This window comes from Peromyscus leucopus, chromosome 3 (genome assembly GCF_004664715.2).
Source record: "Peromyscus leucopus breed LL Stock chromosome 3, UCI_PerLeu_2.1, whole genome shotgun sequence".
Taxonomy (NCBI): Eukaryota; Metazoa; Chordata; class Mammalia; order Rodentia; family Cricetidae; genus Peromyscus; species Peromyscus leucopus.
In genome coordinates this window covers 22,357,595-22,377,896 of record NC_051065.1, presented here as the reverse complement: position 1 = coordinate 22,377,896, position 20,302 = coordinate 22,357,595, and the positions used below count along the sequence as shown (strand labels likewise).

Here is a 20,302-nt window from a genome sequence, read left to right as displayed (position 1 = left end):
TATTAAATATGAAAACATGTTACAATGTGAAAAGTAATGTTCCAAGTGAAACAGGGCTGTGTAACTTCCAGAGCTCAAATGTATATGGTTCCACTTGTCCACTTAACAAGTTTTTTTTTATTCGGAACAAAACCAGAAAACAAAACTAAAGATCTTACCTGCTGTGTCGAAGTCCGGGAAGTAGTCTGGGCAGTGCTGATAGGCTGTGACTCCGGCGGGAGTATCGTCCCAGCATAGCCATCCGTCCCAGGTACGGTTGCAATATGGGCCTGGGAATTCAGAAAGAACTTGACATCGGAAGATTCGACCTATCTAAAAGACTGCTTATCTGAAGATATCTCAGAAGGTTAATCCTACTGCTGCAATCAAGACTAATCAGACTTCAAATGAGCATTCGTCTTTTTGGAAATCAACTTTCAAAAGCTTTTAGTGTATCTGGGAAGAATATCTCACTGGATGAGAGGCAGGGTTCTTGCTCTGCTTTGTAAGAGGTTCTAAAGTTAGGCTTCCCATAAAACAAGCCGCCCCCAATACTGTGTTTCTGTCTATTTATTCGTGGAGGGAATCTAAAGTGCAGGTCAGAAATTAATCAAATAGGCTCTAAGGTATGTTTATAAGTTTTTACTTATAGAAATTTTACCTTTTGAAAAGTATTCAACCAAGAAGTTGAATTTAATTTGTAACCTGTAAGGCAAGGCATGCTCTACTACTGTTGCCCACATAACAATTTGAAGAAAAATTTAGGGAAGGCATTATTTATCAAAATTCATGGCACAAATGAATTCCTCAAAAATCTGAAATCAATTGACATAGAGGTGAGGATATTTTCTAATTTAATAAAGCCTATCAGTATGATGCATCCAATAAACCTTTTTGTTTAGTCATTACTTAATGCAGAGTATTAGGGCAGTATATTTAATCATTTTCCTCTTGCTAAGTAGCTTTGTCTTAGAATGTTCAAGGTTATACAAAAGTCTTAATTGAATCTTTTCAAGAGTTTCAGAGACATGGAAGAGAATTAAAAAGCTGTGTTAGAGCTTGGCGGGCAACATTCTTCCTTTTTATTTTTCTCTGGGACTTCTATAGCCAGTAGACTATGCTCAGCCCTGAAAATATTATGGCTGTTACTCTAAAGAAGGACATAGATTAACAACACTTACTGTGGCAACTTCTTTTCCCCTCTTAGTCCCCATAGAACTGGGGGTGGGGTAGCAAGAGAGAAGAAATAGCAGAGTTGTCAATGAATTGACATGGAAGGAAAGATATGCCTAATTAATCCAAACAAGACAGGGTTTGCACAGGTTCTGCCTCAGGCAGATTCTCTGCTCATTGCTTTCCATTTTCCTGCCATCATTCAGTCCTGTATTGTTCCTGCTTATTAGGTGTGAATCCTGAGTTATTGTGGTAATTTTGTCAGAAGGGCAATTGTCAGCCAATATGATGTTAGATGAAGTAGGGGAAAATCATAATATCTGCTGCACAAAATGCACAAGCACACCATAATGTGAGAACTGTGGACCTATTCCATTTTAGCTCTTCATCGCTATATACCTTAGGATGACATAGTCTGAAATGATGTTTCACCCAAAGGTTCGCATGACTTCTCTTACCTTCTCCATCATAAGGGGGCATCTCCTGGATCCTGTCATAGCAACCGTACTGGGCTTTGAGCAGCTTCTTGCGTCCAACTAAGTAGACGAACGGCTCGTGATCATGGGTGGGCTCACTGTCGTTGGAAGGAGCCTGAAGAACTGGAGTTGGGGTCTGTATGAAAGGTAAAATCAGTACTTACAAGTAGGTCATAAATCAACACATAAATAAATGTGATGATTTTAATTAAATGTATGAAAACTTTTTTTCATTTTATAGGCAACATTTATGCAAGATTCCAATAAAATATTCTATACTAAAATGATTACATTTCACATTTATATTTGTAACAATATCCATTTGCTATTGAGAATGTAGAGCAACCATACACACTCACACACATCTTGATCATCTCCTATTGTTTTAATTTTATTGTCTTTAGAAAGTTTACACATAAGCAAAGCAAATAATTTGATTTCCAAAACATCTCCATTATAGTCAACATTTCTATCTTTGGAATTTTTTTTTTTTTGGTTTTTTGAGACAGGGTTTCTCTGTGTAGTTTTGGTGCCTGTCCCGGATCTCACTCTGTAGACCAGGTTGGCCTCAAACTCAGGTTGGCTCTGCCTCCCAAGTGTTGGGATTAAAGGCGTGTGCCACCACCACCCGGCTCATTTTTGGAAATCTTAAGAATCATGGCTCACATACAAAAAATAGAAACTGTGAAATAAATATGCTTCTTTAGTGAATAGTTTCAGCTAAGTTTTGCTCAGGTATGGGTTATATGCTCTGACAAAATTTGCCTCGTTTATCCCTCAGAACAAACAAAATAATTGATTTTAAGCTCTTCATATTGGTTCCATTAGCACTTGACCTACACATAGTAATTCATTTTCAATGAGGAAGGCAAATGTAATTCTTAAATATTTATATTGGTGCATCAGTTTTCAGAACAAGTTGCCATTGTTTTCCCATTTAATCACTGCCATAGGTCTTGGCTTCTTGTAAGTTGTGTGTTTGTCCACGTGTGTATGTGTGTAATTGTTTACCGAAATTGAGAAGCCAAACATTACTGAGGAACCAGTACTGAAGCAAACAGGTGTGAATCCTGCTCCCGTGGAGCTTACAGTCTAGAAACACAAGCACTGTGCATGTTCCTGACACCAGACACTGAGAACAATAATCTCCCATCAGGACATTCTCAGATATCCCATTGGGAGATAGAATGTGTTTTTGTTCAGCTTAAAAAGATTTTTGAAGGGTTTCCTTATTTTTGCTTGCTTTTTGTATCTTATTTGCTCACATGTGTATAAATGTATGTGAGTGTATTTTAAAATCCAAACTAATATGACTAAACCACCAAAGAAGGGAAGATTACTGTCCCATGCAGGAGAGATGTTCACTTGATATGTTTAATTGTGAGACATCTTCTCATTGTCTTCTAATTAAATTAGAAGCTGGAATTTCATATATATGGATACATACTTTATACTAGAAATTTTAGACATTAGGAGTTATTTTTTCTTAGGTATGGGTCTTTCCAAACCACATTCTGAACTCTGTCCTTATATGCTTGGCAGCTCATTAAGAAATGTTCTTTCATTAACTGGAAATTCAAGGGAGCCTGGGGGGAATATTATGTGTTAAGGATGCTAAACAGAAAAATTCTACACTTGTGTTTTCAGTGACATCTTTATTAGGTTTCACACATTGTAACATTAGTAGGAGTGGGAATAACATGTGAGTGAGAGTAGGCATGTTTCTGCTGATTGGAGGAACTTCATACTTACCATTCTTGCAATATTGAAACAAACTCCAGTGAACTGGCTTTGGAGCTTGGCTCAATAGAGATTGTTTCAACACTGAAAGAATGAAAAATCGGAACCTCTGTTGTCAGATGAGCCACAGCATTCTGGGCCTGCTCCTGGTCTGGTCCTTGCTTGAACATTGAAGGTGAGATGTTCCCAGTGGTTCCTGAATCTCTCAATGAATTTCTTCCTAAAATTACATGCACCTTGGGGTACTCCATTTACAGATGGATGGATGGATAGATAGGCAGACAGAAATATGTAAATGCAGATAGAAATATATAATATATTTCTAATCATAAAATTAGTACTGCTTAAGAACAACATATATATAAAACTTTTACATTGTTAAATAAACTTTTCTAATAATTACATACAAATAAATTTGCTAATGAGATAATATTATTTTCAACAATAAAAAGGAAAAGTAAAGCCAGCAGTGATATCATGAGACAGTCAAGCAATATGGAAGATGCCACAAGATTCTACTAATTTTAAGTATTGTGTTTATGCTATGAGCGATTCAACAAATATATGATACCGTGCTAATAAAGGTGGCAATGGGACATGAGCATGTTACATGAATCTTCAAAAACCAACCAACCTACCTATCTACCTACCTATCTATCTACATCTTAATTGCTGTTCCATGTAGCAGTTTAGCTACCATATATGTGGTGTCATTTTGGAAAATCGTAGAAAGTGGCATCACACATATGACAACCAAGCTGCCACAGCGGCAGTTGGCAGGTGAGGCATCACAAGGTCTTTTGTTTTTTTTTCAGTAAATACTCCAAATATCTCCCATATGCCAGGTCCTGTTGTAGGTCCTGAAAACTCAGCAGTGAACTTGCTAGCATGGTTTCTGCCCTCAAGGAGCATATATTCTAGGTTTCATTCATACTAAACATGAAGGACAGAAGAAAATCATCTCAAATGAAATGAGTATATGCTAAGGTAACTCCTACTTGGATAGGAGACAATATGTCTTTCTTCTGTTTGGTTCCAGCTTACTGGATCCATGCTACTGTGCTGTGGGCAGTGCTGCTTGGGATTGTATCAGGCACAATTGCTCACAAAAGAGTACATGTTCATCAACTTCTTAAACATTGAACGAGAGGGAAGTAGTAAATAACCTATTCTGTTCATTACTCACTGTAAGTTGTCAAATGATCCCACTATAACCCATAAATTAAAACAATTAGAGTAAAATAATTGTAAGACAGAATATTAGCTAGATTTAGAAATTGGCATGATGAATAAGCTTTCCAGGTCACTGTCCTTAGCACTGAATGTATAGGTTATGATTGTTTGTGGTTTTTAGTTATACCTTTCTCAACATCTAAGGAGAAGAGATAGTGCTCTAAAGTATTCACCCTGTTTTCCTACTATGATCCTATGCCTGTTTGGTGTCCTAAGTATTTTCTGGGGGAACACAACTTAGTAGACAAATGATAACAAAAATCAAAATACTTCTAGAAGAATCTTGTTTCTTTTTCTATGTTTTCCTCAGTGTTGTCCTTTCCATCACTGGCATCACCACCATTACATCATCAGACTCACAGCACGGTGTAAGTCTTCACTATGTCCTCACCACTGTCCTAAGCCCTCAGGGAGTGGCCGTCAGTGTGTGATTATCGTAGGCAAGACCACAGGAAGGAGGTGGCCCAAAGACAAAATAAAATTACTTTAAGGACAAATAGGGAAATGAGTTGGTAGAATTTAATAAATATACTGGGGGTGGTTTTTCACATCAATATGTTATATAAAATTGATGGTTTGGGTTTATTAAGAGCATTTTACTTCAATTTTTCTGAAATATATCAATATGAAATAAGCTGTTTTGAAAAAAATGGTGTGTCAAATTTTATGTGATGGAAAAGTCCTCCAAAAGAAATACATAATTAATACAAAGAACACAATTTATTTCTGTTAAAGTAGAAACCATGGAGCCATTTTTTTTTTTTTTTTTTTTTGGTTTTTCAAGACAGGGTTTCTCTGTGTAGCTTTGCGCCTTTCCTGGGACTCACTTGGTAGCCCAGGCTGGCCTCGAACTCACAGAGATCCGCCTGCCTCTGCCTCCTGAGTGCTGGGATTAAAGGCGTGCGCCACCACCGCCTGGCCCCATGGAGCCATTTGTATACCCTATTCAAACATGTTTGGTAGACAAGATATGTCTGTAAAGCATGGTTATTAAAGCCTATAACTCATGTAAATACATGCATTTTCTTTTCAATATTATAAAATACATTAGCAAAAGCTTTGAATAAATATGACCTGTGTTGGCTTTGTAACATACTAAAATGATATGTAGCCTAATTTATCTTGATAATCTTTAGTAGTTTTTTAAAATCATGCATATCTCTCTCCCAAGTCCTTCCAGAGAGGGGATGAATATTATCAAAATATATTTAAGTTTAAAAATTGCTTTAAATAATAAAAAATATTAAAAAAAATCATGCCCAATATTATGTGTTTTATGGCACAAAGTTAAGAGGTGTTTATGTATATTTTATCAGGATTTAACCTGAGGAATGAAAAATAACAGTATTATATATGATCAATAAATACCATACTTCTACATTTACAAATGTTATGTAAGGGTTAGGCATTTATAAGCAAAATAAAACTGTCTACTTCTACAACATTCTCGTTGAGGTATTTTGTTTAGAGTTATGATATGAAGTAACCTGAATTTCCAAATATTGGGTTAATTCTATAAAATTATATTTTGCTAAAGAAATTTTCACAGTTTCAAATCATATGCTAGTTTGGCAGAATAAACTAAGAGATAAAAATGACTGCTAGACATTCCCATAAACATTTACTTGGTCTATGGACATTCCCTTTCAAATTAGCTTCATATCTACAGAAAGCCAGTACTTTTTTTTCTTTATTTATACAGGTGAAGAAATTTAGGTGTACTTGCAAACCTGCCACTGCATGGTAGAGAATGAATAAATGATGTCCTGGACCCCGTTGCAATCCTTGCTTTGGTATATAGTGTGAGATTTTTAAATGATATGTATTGACAGCTGTAATTCAGTTTGGTGATAGAACAAGGATTCAGACATCCCTTTTTGCTCATTTCCCTTTTACACACTACTGAAGGTGATGTAACAGTGTGTTGATGCAAACAGGTGCTGATAGTGTCTCCTAAAGCAGTTATGCTTTTAACTAGCTACATCTTTATGAATAACGAAACATGAAGTTATGTAATATGAACCTGATATGGAAAAGCTGCAGAAAAGTTACAGAGTGCCAATGGTTCCTCAAGTACTGAACATTCTGAGTTTTGAACAGAAATATATCAGAAATCAATCATTAAACTGGTGGGATTTAGATATTTTAAAAGTATAGGAAGAGTTCAGAAGCCATGATTCAAATTCGCATTTCAAAAACACACAAAAAAAACCTTATCCAGAAAATTTTCAACTTTCTGTACTACAGAGATGAATCAAATTATTGCTAACTTTTCCAAACAAATGGAATTCAATTGTCTAGATAAACTATGACAATAATTAAAACGAGCAAAAGTTCAAAGGAAAGACTTGTTAACAAAATGTGAAGAAAAATGACAGTTTGAAGAAACTCAGTTTTGGTTTCCTTGCAATTGTCAGTTCACTCACACTCAGACACTCCTCTCTGCTCTGCATGCTTATTAACATGGAGTAGAATAATTGTCTCCACTTACGATCAGAAGCAGGAACATCAGAGTGAACTTGTTCAGCAAATGGAACCTCATCTTCGGTTTGCGAAGATTCCCCCTTCTCCTAGAAAAATATAAAAGTAACAAAGATTTAAAATAATATAGCTCTGATACTTTATTATTGTTCTCTCCAGACCCACTAAATATAATACATGAAAACATGACTATTATGCCTGTAACATACTTGCAGGTACATGTTCCATTGTCCCTTCTGTTAACTAGAATGTTGTCCTTAAGGCACTATTAAAATTTTCTGATCATATATATTAACATTTTTTGTCAGCTAAAATGAGATCTCCTGGCTTTAAAAGGTTTTAAGTTGAATAATACAGTTTAATACAGGTTATAAGAAAGAAGGAAAGATATGTATTTGAACAGGGTGGTGGGGAGCCAAGTGAAATGTGTATGAATAAGATAATGAGGTCATGAAATATATTTTAATTATCAAGAAGTACATAGGTACAATTTAACACTAACTTTAGAATTAGTATAATTTATTATTATTTCTCAAGTTTAGCAAGCCATGTGTACTATGCTATAAAACAAACAAGAGGAAACAACACCTACTAGAATGTTTACCAGATATTCAAATCAGCCCATTAAAACCTATTTTCACTATGACAATTTCACTATTTTTTATTACTGATCTGAAAGGCTAAGTATTACAGTTGATCTATACATAAAACATTGCATATACAACATATTTTCTTATATTTTATTTGAGGCTTAAATATAACAATAAATATGAAAATTAAATTTACATAGCTACTTAAATTTACATAACTGAAATAAAGGAATTCTAAGCAATCAAGAGCAATCATGCTGATTTTAATAATATATGTTATCAATGGAAATTGATGAGTATTGCAATGGGGACATAAGGAAGAAGTCATTTCACTGGGCATGAGCAAACAAAATCTATGTTTTGTGAAAGATATACAATCTATTTGACAACAGTCCCCTGTAAGGATAACTCATACATTAAAAGAAAACACTTAAGTCAATGGGAATCCATTTTAGTGAGGGCCTTTCTCTACAACAAAAGCTTTATTCCTACCATCATGAGCATCCTGATATAAAAATTGAATTAGTATTAATTATCAATATTTAAGAAGGAATATTGGATTAGCTTTCTAATTGCATTCCTTAGGAGAGCCCTGATGGTGATTAGGTGTTAAAAATGTAGTTTGCAAATGTAATTGCAAAACCATAAAGGAGAAAGAATCTCAGTGGCAATGAAAGATAATTATGATGCCTAAAAATATCTCTCAATAAAACATGAATGAAGACAGATCACGTTCAGTAATATAACAGAAAATGGTCCAAATTTCCCCTTTAGATTCTCGTCACTGGTTAGATCCATTAGAAATTTCCTCTAATGGGGAAAACCAAAAAACAAACAGAACAAAGAAAAAAAAAAACAAAACTACCTCTTCCCATCTCATATTTGCCTCACCTAGTACATATTATCACTATTACAAGATTTAAGTGTAGACCAAAATAATACATTTTGCAACATATGTACTTGAAATAAACCCATGGCTGCTCACTAATAGAACACAAGATAGTTAGTTGTATTGTCAAATGTAAGCAATATTTGGTACTCAATTGATAACAGAAATTATTTAACCAAATATTACCTCTAATCAGTAATGTCTTTCCCCTCCACTCTATAAAATCCATGACCTGCCATATTGGGCAGACACTCATAGAGTCAGTGATAACTTATGTCTATCTTCATGATTATCTAATGCCTCATTCTATGTCCTACTTTTATGTCAGATTCCCAAGTGTTTAGTGTCCTTAACTGTCACCCCTTTCTTCCCCCCCTTAGGAAAAACCTCGTTGTTTTCCCGTTTAGTACAACAAAGTAATTTATGTTTCTGTTAATAAAGAGCAGAACATGACCATTGTTTCTCCTAAGGAAACTGATTTAGCTTATCTACCCAGTGAAGTCTGATCATGATGCTTGCTTCATAATAATTTTTGTAGCATATATGTATGTACATATGTATATATGTACATACATATATATATATATGACAAATGTTCAGTATACTCAAGGTGTAATATAAATTCCTTAAGATATATACTAGAGAGTAGGGTAAATTAATATTTAGGAGAGTTTTTAATTAAATTTCCAATCCTTGGAAATGGGTAGCTTATGGTTTTAGGATTACATGTATTTTTATAAGGAGTAATTTGCCAAGAATTTATTGAGCATACTGACATTGACTCTTAGGTAAGAATCATTCAAAATAAAGAAATTACTAGACATTAAGAAGTGGGAAATAGCTGGGCAGTGGTGGCTCACACCTTTAATCCCACCACTTGGAAGGCAGAGTCAGGAAGATCTCTGTGAGTTCGAGGCCAGCCTGGTCTACAGAGCAAGATCCAGAACAGGCACCAAAACTACACAGAGAAATCCCATCTCGATAACCACCCCCCAAAAAAAGTGGGAAATATAACTTATACTTTAAAGTTGGGAAGAATATTTAGAAGTAAACCCATTCACAGACCAATTGTTGGGCTTCACTAGCCAGTACTTTAAAGTTCTTATTTAATGTAGATGAACTAGTAACATAGTTATGAATGGTAGCTATTGCAAATGAAGTGACAGGGAGTTTTAGGAGACATTGAAAAATTAATGAAGTACTAAATGAAAATTTTAGGAATGAATATCAAATATCTGGAATAAAATAAAATACCAGGTAGAATAAACAACAGATTGATCTCAGCAAATGAAAGAGATCTGTTTGGGGGACAGGCATGCATTGCTCATATCAAAGCAATGTAGGGGAGGGTACCAACAGAACCCCCTAGTTAAGACCAGCTGTATATATCTCTATTTTAAATGTCTTCTAGTTGAAACAGTTCTTTGTCTTAGAACAAGCCATGCTTAATGTTCTGTAGGAGCCCTGCTGAAATATAGACCCATGAGTCACAGCCTTTACAGTGATGGCTAGGATACAGTCTGAATGATGGTTAATCTTTCTATGGTCTCAGCTGAGTATGCTTTGTGGGTAAAGGGAACTAAAAGCTTGGGTGGAGAGACCAGGTCTCATGCTATTTGCCTTCTTTTGCCACTATGCTGCTTGGTACATGGTGTTTTCAGTTTCTAGAGGAAGTCACCACATTCCAGAGAGATGGAGACACTCATCGGGGAACTTTCAAGCCCAAGACTTTCTGACTCTCCAGCCCATGCTCTTATGTTTCCAAGTACACCATATTAGTTTCTTCTTGTTAGAAAAGTCCTCTGTTTGATTGCTACAGTATGAAATACAAGTGATCCAGAGCCTTAGAAACTTTCAGGAGACCTTGGTAAAATTACATGGACTCAGCAACCATGTGGTAAGTACACACATGGGGGATACACTCTTGCTGAATTAAATTCAGCTGGATATCTTACAATATTTGAGGTAATTATGTTTCTTTTGATGACACGAATTATTATGACTTGTGTTGACAACCTAAAATGTCTAATTAAAAGGTAATTGTGATACTCTTGGGCTGTTCTTGAAGGGCCTGCACCTGCCCCTTACACACACAAGGGTATCAGGATTCTAGAGAAAATTACATGGTCTTAAATTGTCCTTATGAAACCTTTTTCCTTATGAGTGACAACACAAATGATTTATGATAAGCTCCTTCCCCCACCCCAGCAAATAATTACGGTTCCTAGGAGCTGTTATCTCACTGTCACAGTAGAGCCTGCTACATAACATAACAAAACATTTTACACAAATTGGAGACTCCGAGAACACCAGAGTTGACTACCAATGCTCTCCTGATACATTTGCATTGCTTGTCACTGGCAGATGAATCTGACTTCTCTCAATGCACTCCTAGGAAAGTCTTAAATGTACTGAATTAAAAGAAAATTGGAATATAAGAAATACCAAATGACACTTAATATATTCAAATGTTCCAGTGAGGATGTGAAAACAATTTCCATTTCCAAAAAAGATCAATGTGATGATTTATGTTAACAAATGTTTAAACTAATTAAGTTTTTGTCATAGCATCCACTCTTAACAGTAACAGTACAGAACAATTGGCTACTTCCTCTGTTTTTATATTGTATCTCATGAGAAACATGAATAGGGACAGCAGATATGAACCAGCTTACTTTATAGAAAAAGAAAATGACATCAGAATAAGAAAGAGCTTGCTCATGGCTTATCATATGCTTAAGGCTGAATAGAAGTCTAAGAGCCAAGTTGCAAAATGTCACTTGACTGGTAATGATGGATAATATCTATACAATACACCATATGGATAATTATTTATAGGTGTCATTACATTGATATGTGTCCAGCATTTCCTTATGTGTGTATGCTTTATTTGCATATATTATTTTCAAACATTGATTACAGTGCTTGATTCTAATGAAATAATATATATATACACTCTATTGACATGTTTTCCATAACTGAAAAATCTCTAAAATAGAGGTGGATCTTACAATCTGAGTTCAATGTTAAGTGGAAAAATGTACCACAGGCAGTTTTGAGTTGAAAAGTGGTTCAGGAAATGTCAATCTGAATATGATGTTTTAGGATGCATTAAAAAATTTTTCTTTCATTTATTTTTTATTTTAATTTAACCACAGATTAGCATGTTATAAAAATCCATCTAAATAAGTCTGAAAGAATTCTTTCAGTATGCATAAAATTTATAAACTAAGACTGTGGGGTTTTATTATAATTGAAAGGTCTAATTTCCATAAAGACACAAAGTAATGGCATGTGAATAAGGGGACGCTTATAATTTCCATCATTAGCATACTTAGGGTAACAGTTTGCCTAACATTTTTACTTATTAGTCTTACTTAAAATTTTTGTTGAAATCAATTTGAGATTTGGAACATTGCCTCCTGTTAAAATGTAAAATGGTTTGAATTTAATCCTTTAAAATGTTGTGAATTCCAAGTTTGTAATAAAAATAAGTAGCCGGCATTTATGTGACCCCCAAACTCCACTGTGAAGTCATTAGAAAGTTCCACTCAGGAGCTCTGTGTTTTTGGCTAACATCCATTTACAGAGCTTTAAAGTTTTGTGTACACCCTAATTCAGGAATTTACTGCTCAGAACATACTGTAAGGAAATCCTATGTGGGCATAGATTTGGCTGAAAGAACACTAGCCTTAGACTGTTCATGGCAGCAAAAATCTACCGTGTGGGTCCTGGGGACAACTCAGGTCTCAGGTTCAGCTGCAAGAGCATTTACCTGCTGAGCCGTCTCACTGGTCCATTTGCAGAAACTTTAAAGTGTGAAGAATTTAACTTATAATGGCGAAGTATTTTATAACTAAAGTTAATTACTTCTACAACTCCCTTCAAATTTTCACGTTTGAGTAGATAAACCAGATCACGAAGGACTCAAGAGGTTTATACAGAGTACAAAGTTCATTTAAGGCATAGCCAGGAGCAATTCAGTTTGTCATCTGTGACCCAAGCTTTAACTCATTCACCTTATCTCATTTTCTATAAACCCTCTCATGCTGCTATGAAAATATATGTAATTAAGTAAAGAGACAAGTATCTAAATAATTAACATGTAAAAACAGTTATATTCTCTTATGTCGATGGCAAAACTTTCAGAAGAAAAGAATAGCAAAGATGGAGAAAAATCAATTTCTTTTCAGTTAGTTTCCTGCCTTTTTGTTTGGTTTACAGACAGATGGCTGGGAAGATGTAGATGATTCTGCCATATAACTGCATGTTACAAACCCGAATGTTTTAAATGAATATGCTAATCATGTTGTTTCACAGTACTGATCACTTTGACATATAACAGAATATAGTAAGTTAAACTATTAATCAAGCTGCTAATGTATATCCTTTTCAGCCATGTATGGCCTTGAAAATTGCTTTGAATTTTCTTTCCAATAATATAATGCAAATGCCCATGTCTTTTCTAGATGTTTCTCTTCACAAGAACTGTGACACACATGTGTTTACCTAATCCATATTCACCCCCATTATTGAGCAGGCACACAGAGGGTCTTAAAAAATCATTTAAGTGTCTCCTTAGTAAGTCTGAGACCAGAGGGCAACATCATACACTGGCTCAGCAAACTAAAACAGTAAGTCCGGGGAAACAGATTTCCTTTTTAATTTTTCTTTTACCAGTGACTTATTTATGTATTTTTCAGGGCTGGGAATTGAACAGAGAATGTTATACTTCTTACAATGGTGCTCCACCACTGAGCAAAACCCCGAAATCCTATAGACTACTTCTTAAAACCCAGAAATTGATCTTATTTTTGCAAATCTGAGCCACAATATTGAAGTATAAGTCAGAAAGTGTTTCCAGTCATTAGCTGGTAGAAACCTAGTGTCTAATCTAAATCTGATAGTTTGATAATGTCGTCACTTCCCTTTTTGAAGTAGCAAGATTCTGATATTAAAAATCAAACAAGTAGAAGTTTTTATAATGGGTTCTCATATTTTATAAAAATTTATTATATGATGTATTTATGACTCTAGGACTCTACTTATAACACATTATATTTCTAGTTACCATAGTTAATTTTTTATTGTAGAGATAATAATCCCTTATTAAATAAAATGAAAAAAACATGTTTTCAAAGAAAGCAACGTGGCTCAAATCTCACCATTCTAGAATAACTATCTTCAATATTTTATCTCTTTACAGTTTTGAAAATATGTATCTGTGACTTTTCACTGTATACAATGTTATAATCAAATTTTAATTATATTTTTATACCTCATATGTTTCATTTTTGTGTGTGCCAAGGGGGAAATACTTTCTTGTTCAAAGGAAGCAAATATGATTCCAGTTTTTCCCTGTTTATTCATCATGTTCTCTCATGATAATCACACATGTAAAACTAGTTTCACAAAGATGGAAGTGTGTGTGTGTGTGTGTGTGTGTGTGTGATTTCCCCAAATATCTGTACTCTAATCCTTTGTCCCTATGTAGATAAGATTTTGCAACCATTCTAGAAAATCAATTCATAAGACAACAGAGTAAATAATGTAGTATACTTTGCACCTGGGCCTGCTTTCAGTATGAATCTGGTCTGCAGTTTAGGTCACAGCGTATTTGTAAAAGCCCGTCTCTTTATCTTTAAAAATATAAGGCTCACATATTTTTCAAGCTTTTGTTTACTTGTCTATGTGTATGCATGCATTAGCATATGCTCATCAGTGTGCACGTATGTGGGTGTGTGTAGATGGTTGTGCAGAAGCCAGAAGAGGACATCAGGCCCCTTAGAGCAGGGTTGACAGGTGTTTGAAGGCTAACAGACTTGTTACATGAGTGCTAGGATTTAAGTTCCAGTCCTCACGATTGTGCAGCAAGTGCTCCTAACAGCTAAGATGTCTCCTAGCCCCTTCATTTGAATAGATGGTGTGTGTTGTGTATGTGCACGAGCCCATGCACATGGCGGCCAGAGGCTGACAACAAATGTCTTCCTCTATTGCAGTCTACTGTACTTTTTGAGGAAGCATATCCCCCTCAATGACTTGCTTGCAAGTTAAGAAAAAAATATGGGAGAATTTCTTATAACTATGTTTATACTAACATTATGGCAATTATCCCAGGGGGAGGAGAGGGCCTTCCAAATTAAAGGAAAGAACAGAAGATGAATGAGAAGCAAGCCACAGCGTATCAGCTAGCCCAAAGCAAGAGGAGCCAGTACCTCACTTTTACTGAGATCATCTTATTTTTTATGGCCATAAGTATTATTGTTCTTTTATTCCATGAAATCAAGAGTAAATAATTTAATCTAGACATGGAAGCTTGTCAATTTAAATGTTTTCAGATATTAGGAAATAGATGGACAGCAGCCATCAATATTCATCCTTAAGTTATTATTTTTTAAAAATAAATTATTTCAATATGTCTTTAAATATTTTTTGATTACTATTATTTATAGGGATTATAGAGTAATTAATATTAAGTTAATTTAAAAGTGAGTACTCTTTGGGGAAGAATTGGTGTGTGCGCGCAACCATGTCTGTGTGTGTGTGTGTGTGTGTGTGTGTGTATGAATTTCATGTTTAGTTCTGGTTGGACTGTTTTTATTTACTTAAGTGAGGAAACCTGGGCTCTGGATGATGTTGTAATTTTCTCCAAGGTGATGTTGCCCACAATGGCATAGCTTGGATGAGATGCCATTGCCTGTGGCATCCATCTTACCAATCCATCGTTGTCCTTTCAAGATGAATACCCATTACCTGCTCCAAAACACAGCAATAGAGAAGTGAGGAAGTGTGTCACTGATTCTGAATTACAGACAATATAAAGGGAAAAGGATAGGTTGTGATTTATAGTATACATTTAGATCAGCATTGCAGACTACCGCACTTGAGTTGCCTATGTGTGTTTAGGTGGCTGTTTACAAGAATATTTCATGGTATTTTAATAGAATACTTTAAATGTTATATTAAATATAATACTTTAAATAATATAAAGTAAGATTTTTTTTTCAAAATTTTATTCCATCAAGCAGGTAATGCAATTGAAACAGGAAGAGACAAACTAATATTCCTCATGCATTAATTCAGTAGATAGATAATTGTGTCATGTGTTACATATAGCTGCAGGGGCTTTGGAAATACATTTAACATAGTTCCATATGCCTCCTATGTGCTTTAAAGGAGGAAAGAATTCTCTCTGTTGGACCGACACTGGTAGAGCACTTAAACGACTGCTTTATCTAAGTGTTGAGAGAGACTGCCCTTGTTTCCACAGGAAACTCTTAACCTGAAGTTTCAACTATAACTGTACTGTGCTTGGTAGCCATAAGCATCTGATTACCGCAAACTTAGGGTTTTAACCTGTGGAGGTATTCATGCATGAATGGGTGGATATTTGGACATGTGATAAACACATATATTAATAGGGCAGTGGTGACTCATGCCTTTAATCCCAGCACTAAGGAGGGAGAGGAAGGCAGATCTCTATGAATTCGAGGACAGCCTGGTCTTCAAAGCAAGTTCCAGGACAACCAGGGCCATAAAGAGAAATCTCATCTCAAAAAATAAATAAATAAATAAATAAATAAATAAATAAATAAATAAATAAATAAATACATAAATCTTTCTTATAGTTGCAAAATAAAGCCACAATCTGAAGATCCACAAAAGCTGTGTGCTTATTATTGTAATTTTGTTTCATTTAATTTTAAAACATTTATCTGATGTGTATCAGGGATGTTTTAATTTGTCTCCTAATTTCATGTTTAAACATCCTGTATCTGGGAGGTATATGATGCTTATTAAAATGCACGTCCAAGGCACAGTTTTAAGAATGTAGAACACTAGGTGTTAGTGTTTGCACACTGGATAAATGGGTGAACAGAAAGTAGACAATGGTCTGGGACACATCAGTGATTACAATTTCATTTTGAACAGTCCCTGGGAAGCTGGCACAATAAGGTGCACATTTCCCCTTTGTGTTTCAGATAGCAGTTGAATTTGTGTTCCACTTTGACTCACAAATAAGTATTTCTGTATCTTTACATGCTAAACAGAGTCCTTGTTCCCAGGGCTTTTTATCAGTGATGCTTTTTACAGCAGGATCTCTCAGCAAGTTGGTTTGCCACAGGGAATACGTGTATACTAATAGGCATTTTGACTATTATTTTTATTTAGAAAAGTTAAGTTTGGACAAGAACTATTTCCATCAATATTACTCTCAATTAGGAGGTAGGACAACACAATCATGTTGTCTTATGAAAACGAGGGAGCACACAGAGAGGCTAAGGGAGTCCCAATAGGAAGCCCCGACAGACAGAGGTTTTGAATTTATAAATCAAAACAGTTCCACTTTACTGGATTTATAAATAAAAATAATCAAGACTACATCTTCTGTCCTGAGTGCCAGACTATCTGAAAACTCAGCAGGTTGACCAGGGTTTTGTCTTCATTGTTGGAAACTGCATTCATTACATAACCATTTCCACCTTTTAACTTAACTTTAATGGCCGAGCATACAAAAGTGTTGGCTCAAATTTATTTTGGTGGATTAATGTAACATATTGGGCAGGAGGTCTATAATTTCCTTAACATACAAAATGCTTAAGATTATCCACAAGTGGCGCATTTTAAAATTCATTAGAGATCTTTGACATGCTTTACTCTTAGCAAGGTTCCAGAGAACACAGATGGCAATTAGTCACACAGGTGCTGCTGGCTAGCTTTCCTGATTGAGGAAATTAGCACAGTCCATGGGAAAAAAAGCCTCTCAATCTACAGAGACAAACAGGCTTATTGGATGCTACTGACAGCATCTTATACAACCTCCTATACTGTACATACATCCCTTGGTCCTAGAAGAATAATAGGTTCTTTAGTGAGGCTGTTTCTCCTGTGGTCTCTGGGATAGACAGCCACATAGGCAACACTCACGAGCCTCTTAGATGTCAGCATTCTTTGCTTGAGATCTGCTGACCTAGAAACTGTGGTGGTGAGGCCATAGGTTCCCCAGATGATTCTCATTAAAGAAAACTCACGAATTTCTTGAAAGTTAATTGGATGTGTTTGAAGAAAAGTTTCTCTTGAAAATAAAGTGGAAATGTACAAATTAAATTCTTATTTTATATTTATATTTAAGTTAGCATTGTTTGGTTACAGGTGGGATGCTTAACTCTTACCTTTCATGTATTTATTTTGAATTAATTAGAATTAATGTAGGTGAAGTAAGATTTCATTAACATAACATTATTAGGTTGTTAAAAGTGTAACTTCATTCTGTAAAGAATTTTTTAAATGTGTGGGTCATTAAGAATGAGGGCTGGGCTGAATGTGGTTTAAAGTTTATAATTCATGTACAAAATTACTATTTTAATGTTCCATATCCATCTTTTATGCTTTAAGATTTCAGGAATATTTCATTCAATTGCATATTACCTTAACATATCACAAAATAGTACAGAATATCATAAACTATCTTAAGACATGACAAAATTATCAAACTTTCCATATAGACAGACAATATACAATTTTTAAATCTCCCTTGAATTTATCTTTTCATACTCATCAGGTCAACTCCAGAACTCTATGGGTGTACAAATATACATGATCTTATATTTACATTTAGCCCCCTATTATTTAATTTTATTCAATTCTCATGCCAGTTTCCAGTTCAACAATGTCAAATAGTTGAGATATCTCAAAAACATACTTAACAAACTCCCAATCAAAACTCACTGTGAGGCTAGCTTTAATAATATGCTAATCATCATAAAGGAATTAGCATGAAACTATTTCTAGTTATTATAGCTGTAATGTATTCAGTGTTCTGAATAAATCAATAAGCAAAGCTCGAATATGTTGTTAACATATACTCTAGATTGAAAATAATCTCTTTGATATATTGTTAAAAAGCAATGTAAATGCACTGTGAGGATAATACGAGTTCTATGTGGCTGTTGTAGAACAGTGATGGATGCTTACCAAGCTCTGATAATACCACATGTCCCATCCTGAGCATTACTGAACAAAGTTTTACTAGTGGACCATTACCACACACTCTATAAAGTGCCATCCATTGATAGCTATGAAGAAATAATAATCAGTAGTAATTTTAAAGAATGGTAACATAATTTTTGCCCTCTTCAAAAATTCCTTCTCAAATTTTGGAAAAATGTAAAGACAGTTTCTATTGAAGTCCTCCAAAGAGTAAATCAAAGACCACGCCCACAGGTCTCGAAGAGCTCCCAAGGCTGATACGGTTGAGCTGGAAGAGGGTAGCAGTCTGAGGACAGAGTGGGAGCTCTGTTCAACTTTTGTTGGTTTCCTCCACTCTCCACTAACCACTAATTCACCCTGAGAAGCCCTGTTGTTTGGTCTGATGTTAGCTGACCCACTTTTATTGCCCTGTAACAGTAAGGTAATTTTCAGGGGGTGCCGGTTACTTGAAGGAATCGTTACAGACGGGTAGTGCTACTAAAACAAGAAAGCTGTGTAGTTGCTCTGCCTGGTGAGCCAAAACCTCAGTCAGAGGCTGATAAACATGGAATTAGTAAAGCATTTGATTTCGGATGCTGGAATGATTCTCTCGGTTAGAACAGATGTACTAACAGCCCATCTGGCTGGATTTTGGGGAGGAAGGACATTGTAGTCTATTGGATACAATTCTTCATGATATAAATGGCAGAGGTGACTTCATCCAAATACCCAAGAGTTTATCTGTAGAAATCCAATACAGACCTATGCCACAGAGCAGATTGCTCACATCCAAAGCAGAATAATCTCAAAAAAAAATCATAAGTATTCTATCTTTGGGGTGAAAGATATGCTCCCAAATCCTGATCAATGCAGTAATGTTTGGAAACTAGACATGAGCTAAACTCATTTGGCTTAATTGCTTTATAAGGTCAGTACTGTCAAACCATTGAGGAAAATGGCCCTCTCCAGTATGCCCAGGAGCCAGAGAGAACTAGCATTATTCTTGTGAAAACACTGCTCTTGTGAAGTGATAGTTTTATTGTGTTTTTCCCTTCCTTCAATATTTTTTTGGTAAAATTATATACTGAAGAAATACATATTGATTTTGGAAACATCTAGCCTTCCCAAATCCATAGTGCCTGCAGTGCCGTGACACATACAGGTAATTCTGTATAGCACCATTCAATATTTATATAAAGAAACAACTTCTATTGGCTATTTCATGGAATGCTTCAGTCTATTTAGAAACCACCAGAGGATCATTACTGTCTTCATTTCTCAGATAGGAAGACTGAGGTTATGAAAACTAAACACTTGATCACTCTTATTAAAATAAATTAGTGAGTGATCAAGTCATGATGATAATACTAACTCTCTAAACTCAATATTATTTATAGACCATTTTATGTCATTAGTTATCCTCCAATATTTTTTCCTGTGAATATGTACAGAAATGAATGCAAATTTCACTACTATTAAAATTTAATGAGTTAAGGTTCTTCATTCCATACATATCCTCTATTTCTTCAAGTATAACCAGTATTTCTTGTAATACTAACCTAATTTATTTTGGACCAAAGTCATGATAACTAGAAGCTATTTCACATCATGAATAGATCTCAAACAAGATGAAATTTTATTCTTCATATTAAACAATTTCTAACTAGGACGGTATGTCTCTCTATGCCTGCTTAAATTCCTTAGGTCTATGGTCCTGTCTTAACTCTTTGTTCTCCTTAGTGCTAAGCATGTCCTTCTGCAATCATTTTCTT

At 35.0% G+C, this 20,302-nt stretch overlaps 1 protein-coding gene across 2 annotated transcripts in view; it reads right to left on the bottom strand.

Annotated features, from left to right (window-relative positions):
• The window catches only part of Calcr (calcitonin receptor), a 78,915-nt gene that overhangs the window by 29,280 nt on the left and 29,333 nt on the right, over positions 1–20,302 (bottom strand). For both annotated transcript variants that reach the window (XM_028869791.2, XM_028869793.2), the window contains exons 4-6: positions 7,093–7,171; positions 1,611–1,764; positions 159–269 (exon numbers count right to left, since the gene is read on the bottom strand). In XM_028869791.2, coding sequence (XP_028725624.1) covers positions 159–269; positions 1,611–1,764; positions 7,093–7,171 — 344 coding nt within the window. The remainder of the gene's footprint in view (positions 1–158; positions 270–1,610; positions 1,765–7,092; positions 7,172–20,302) is intronic.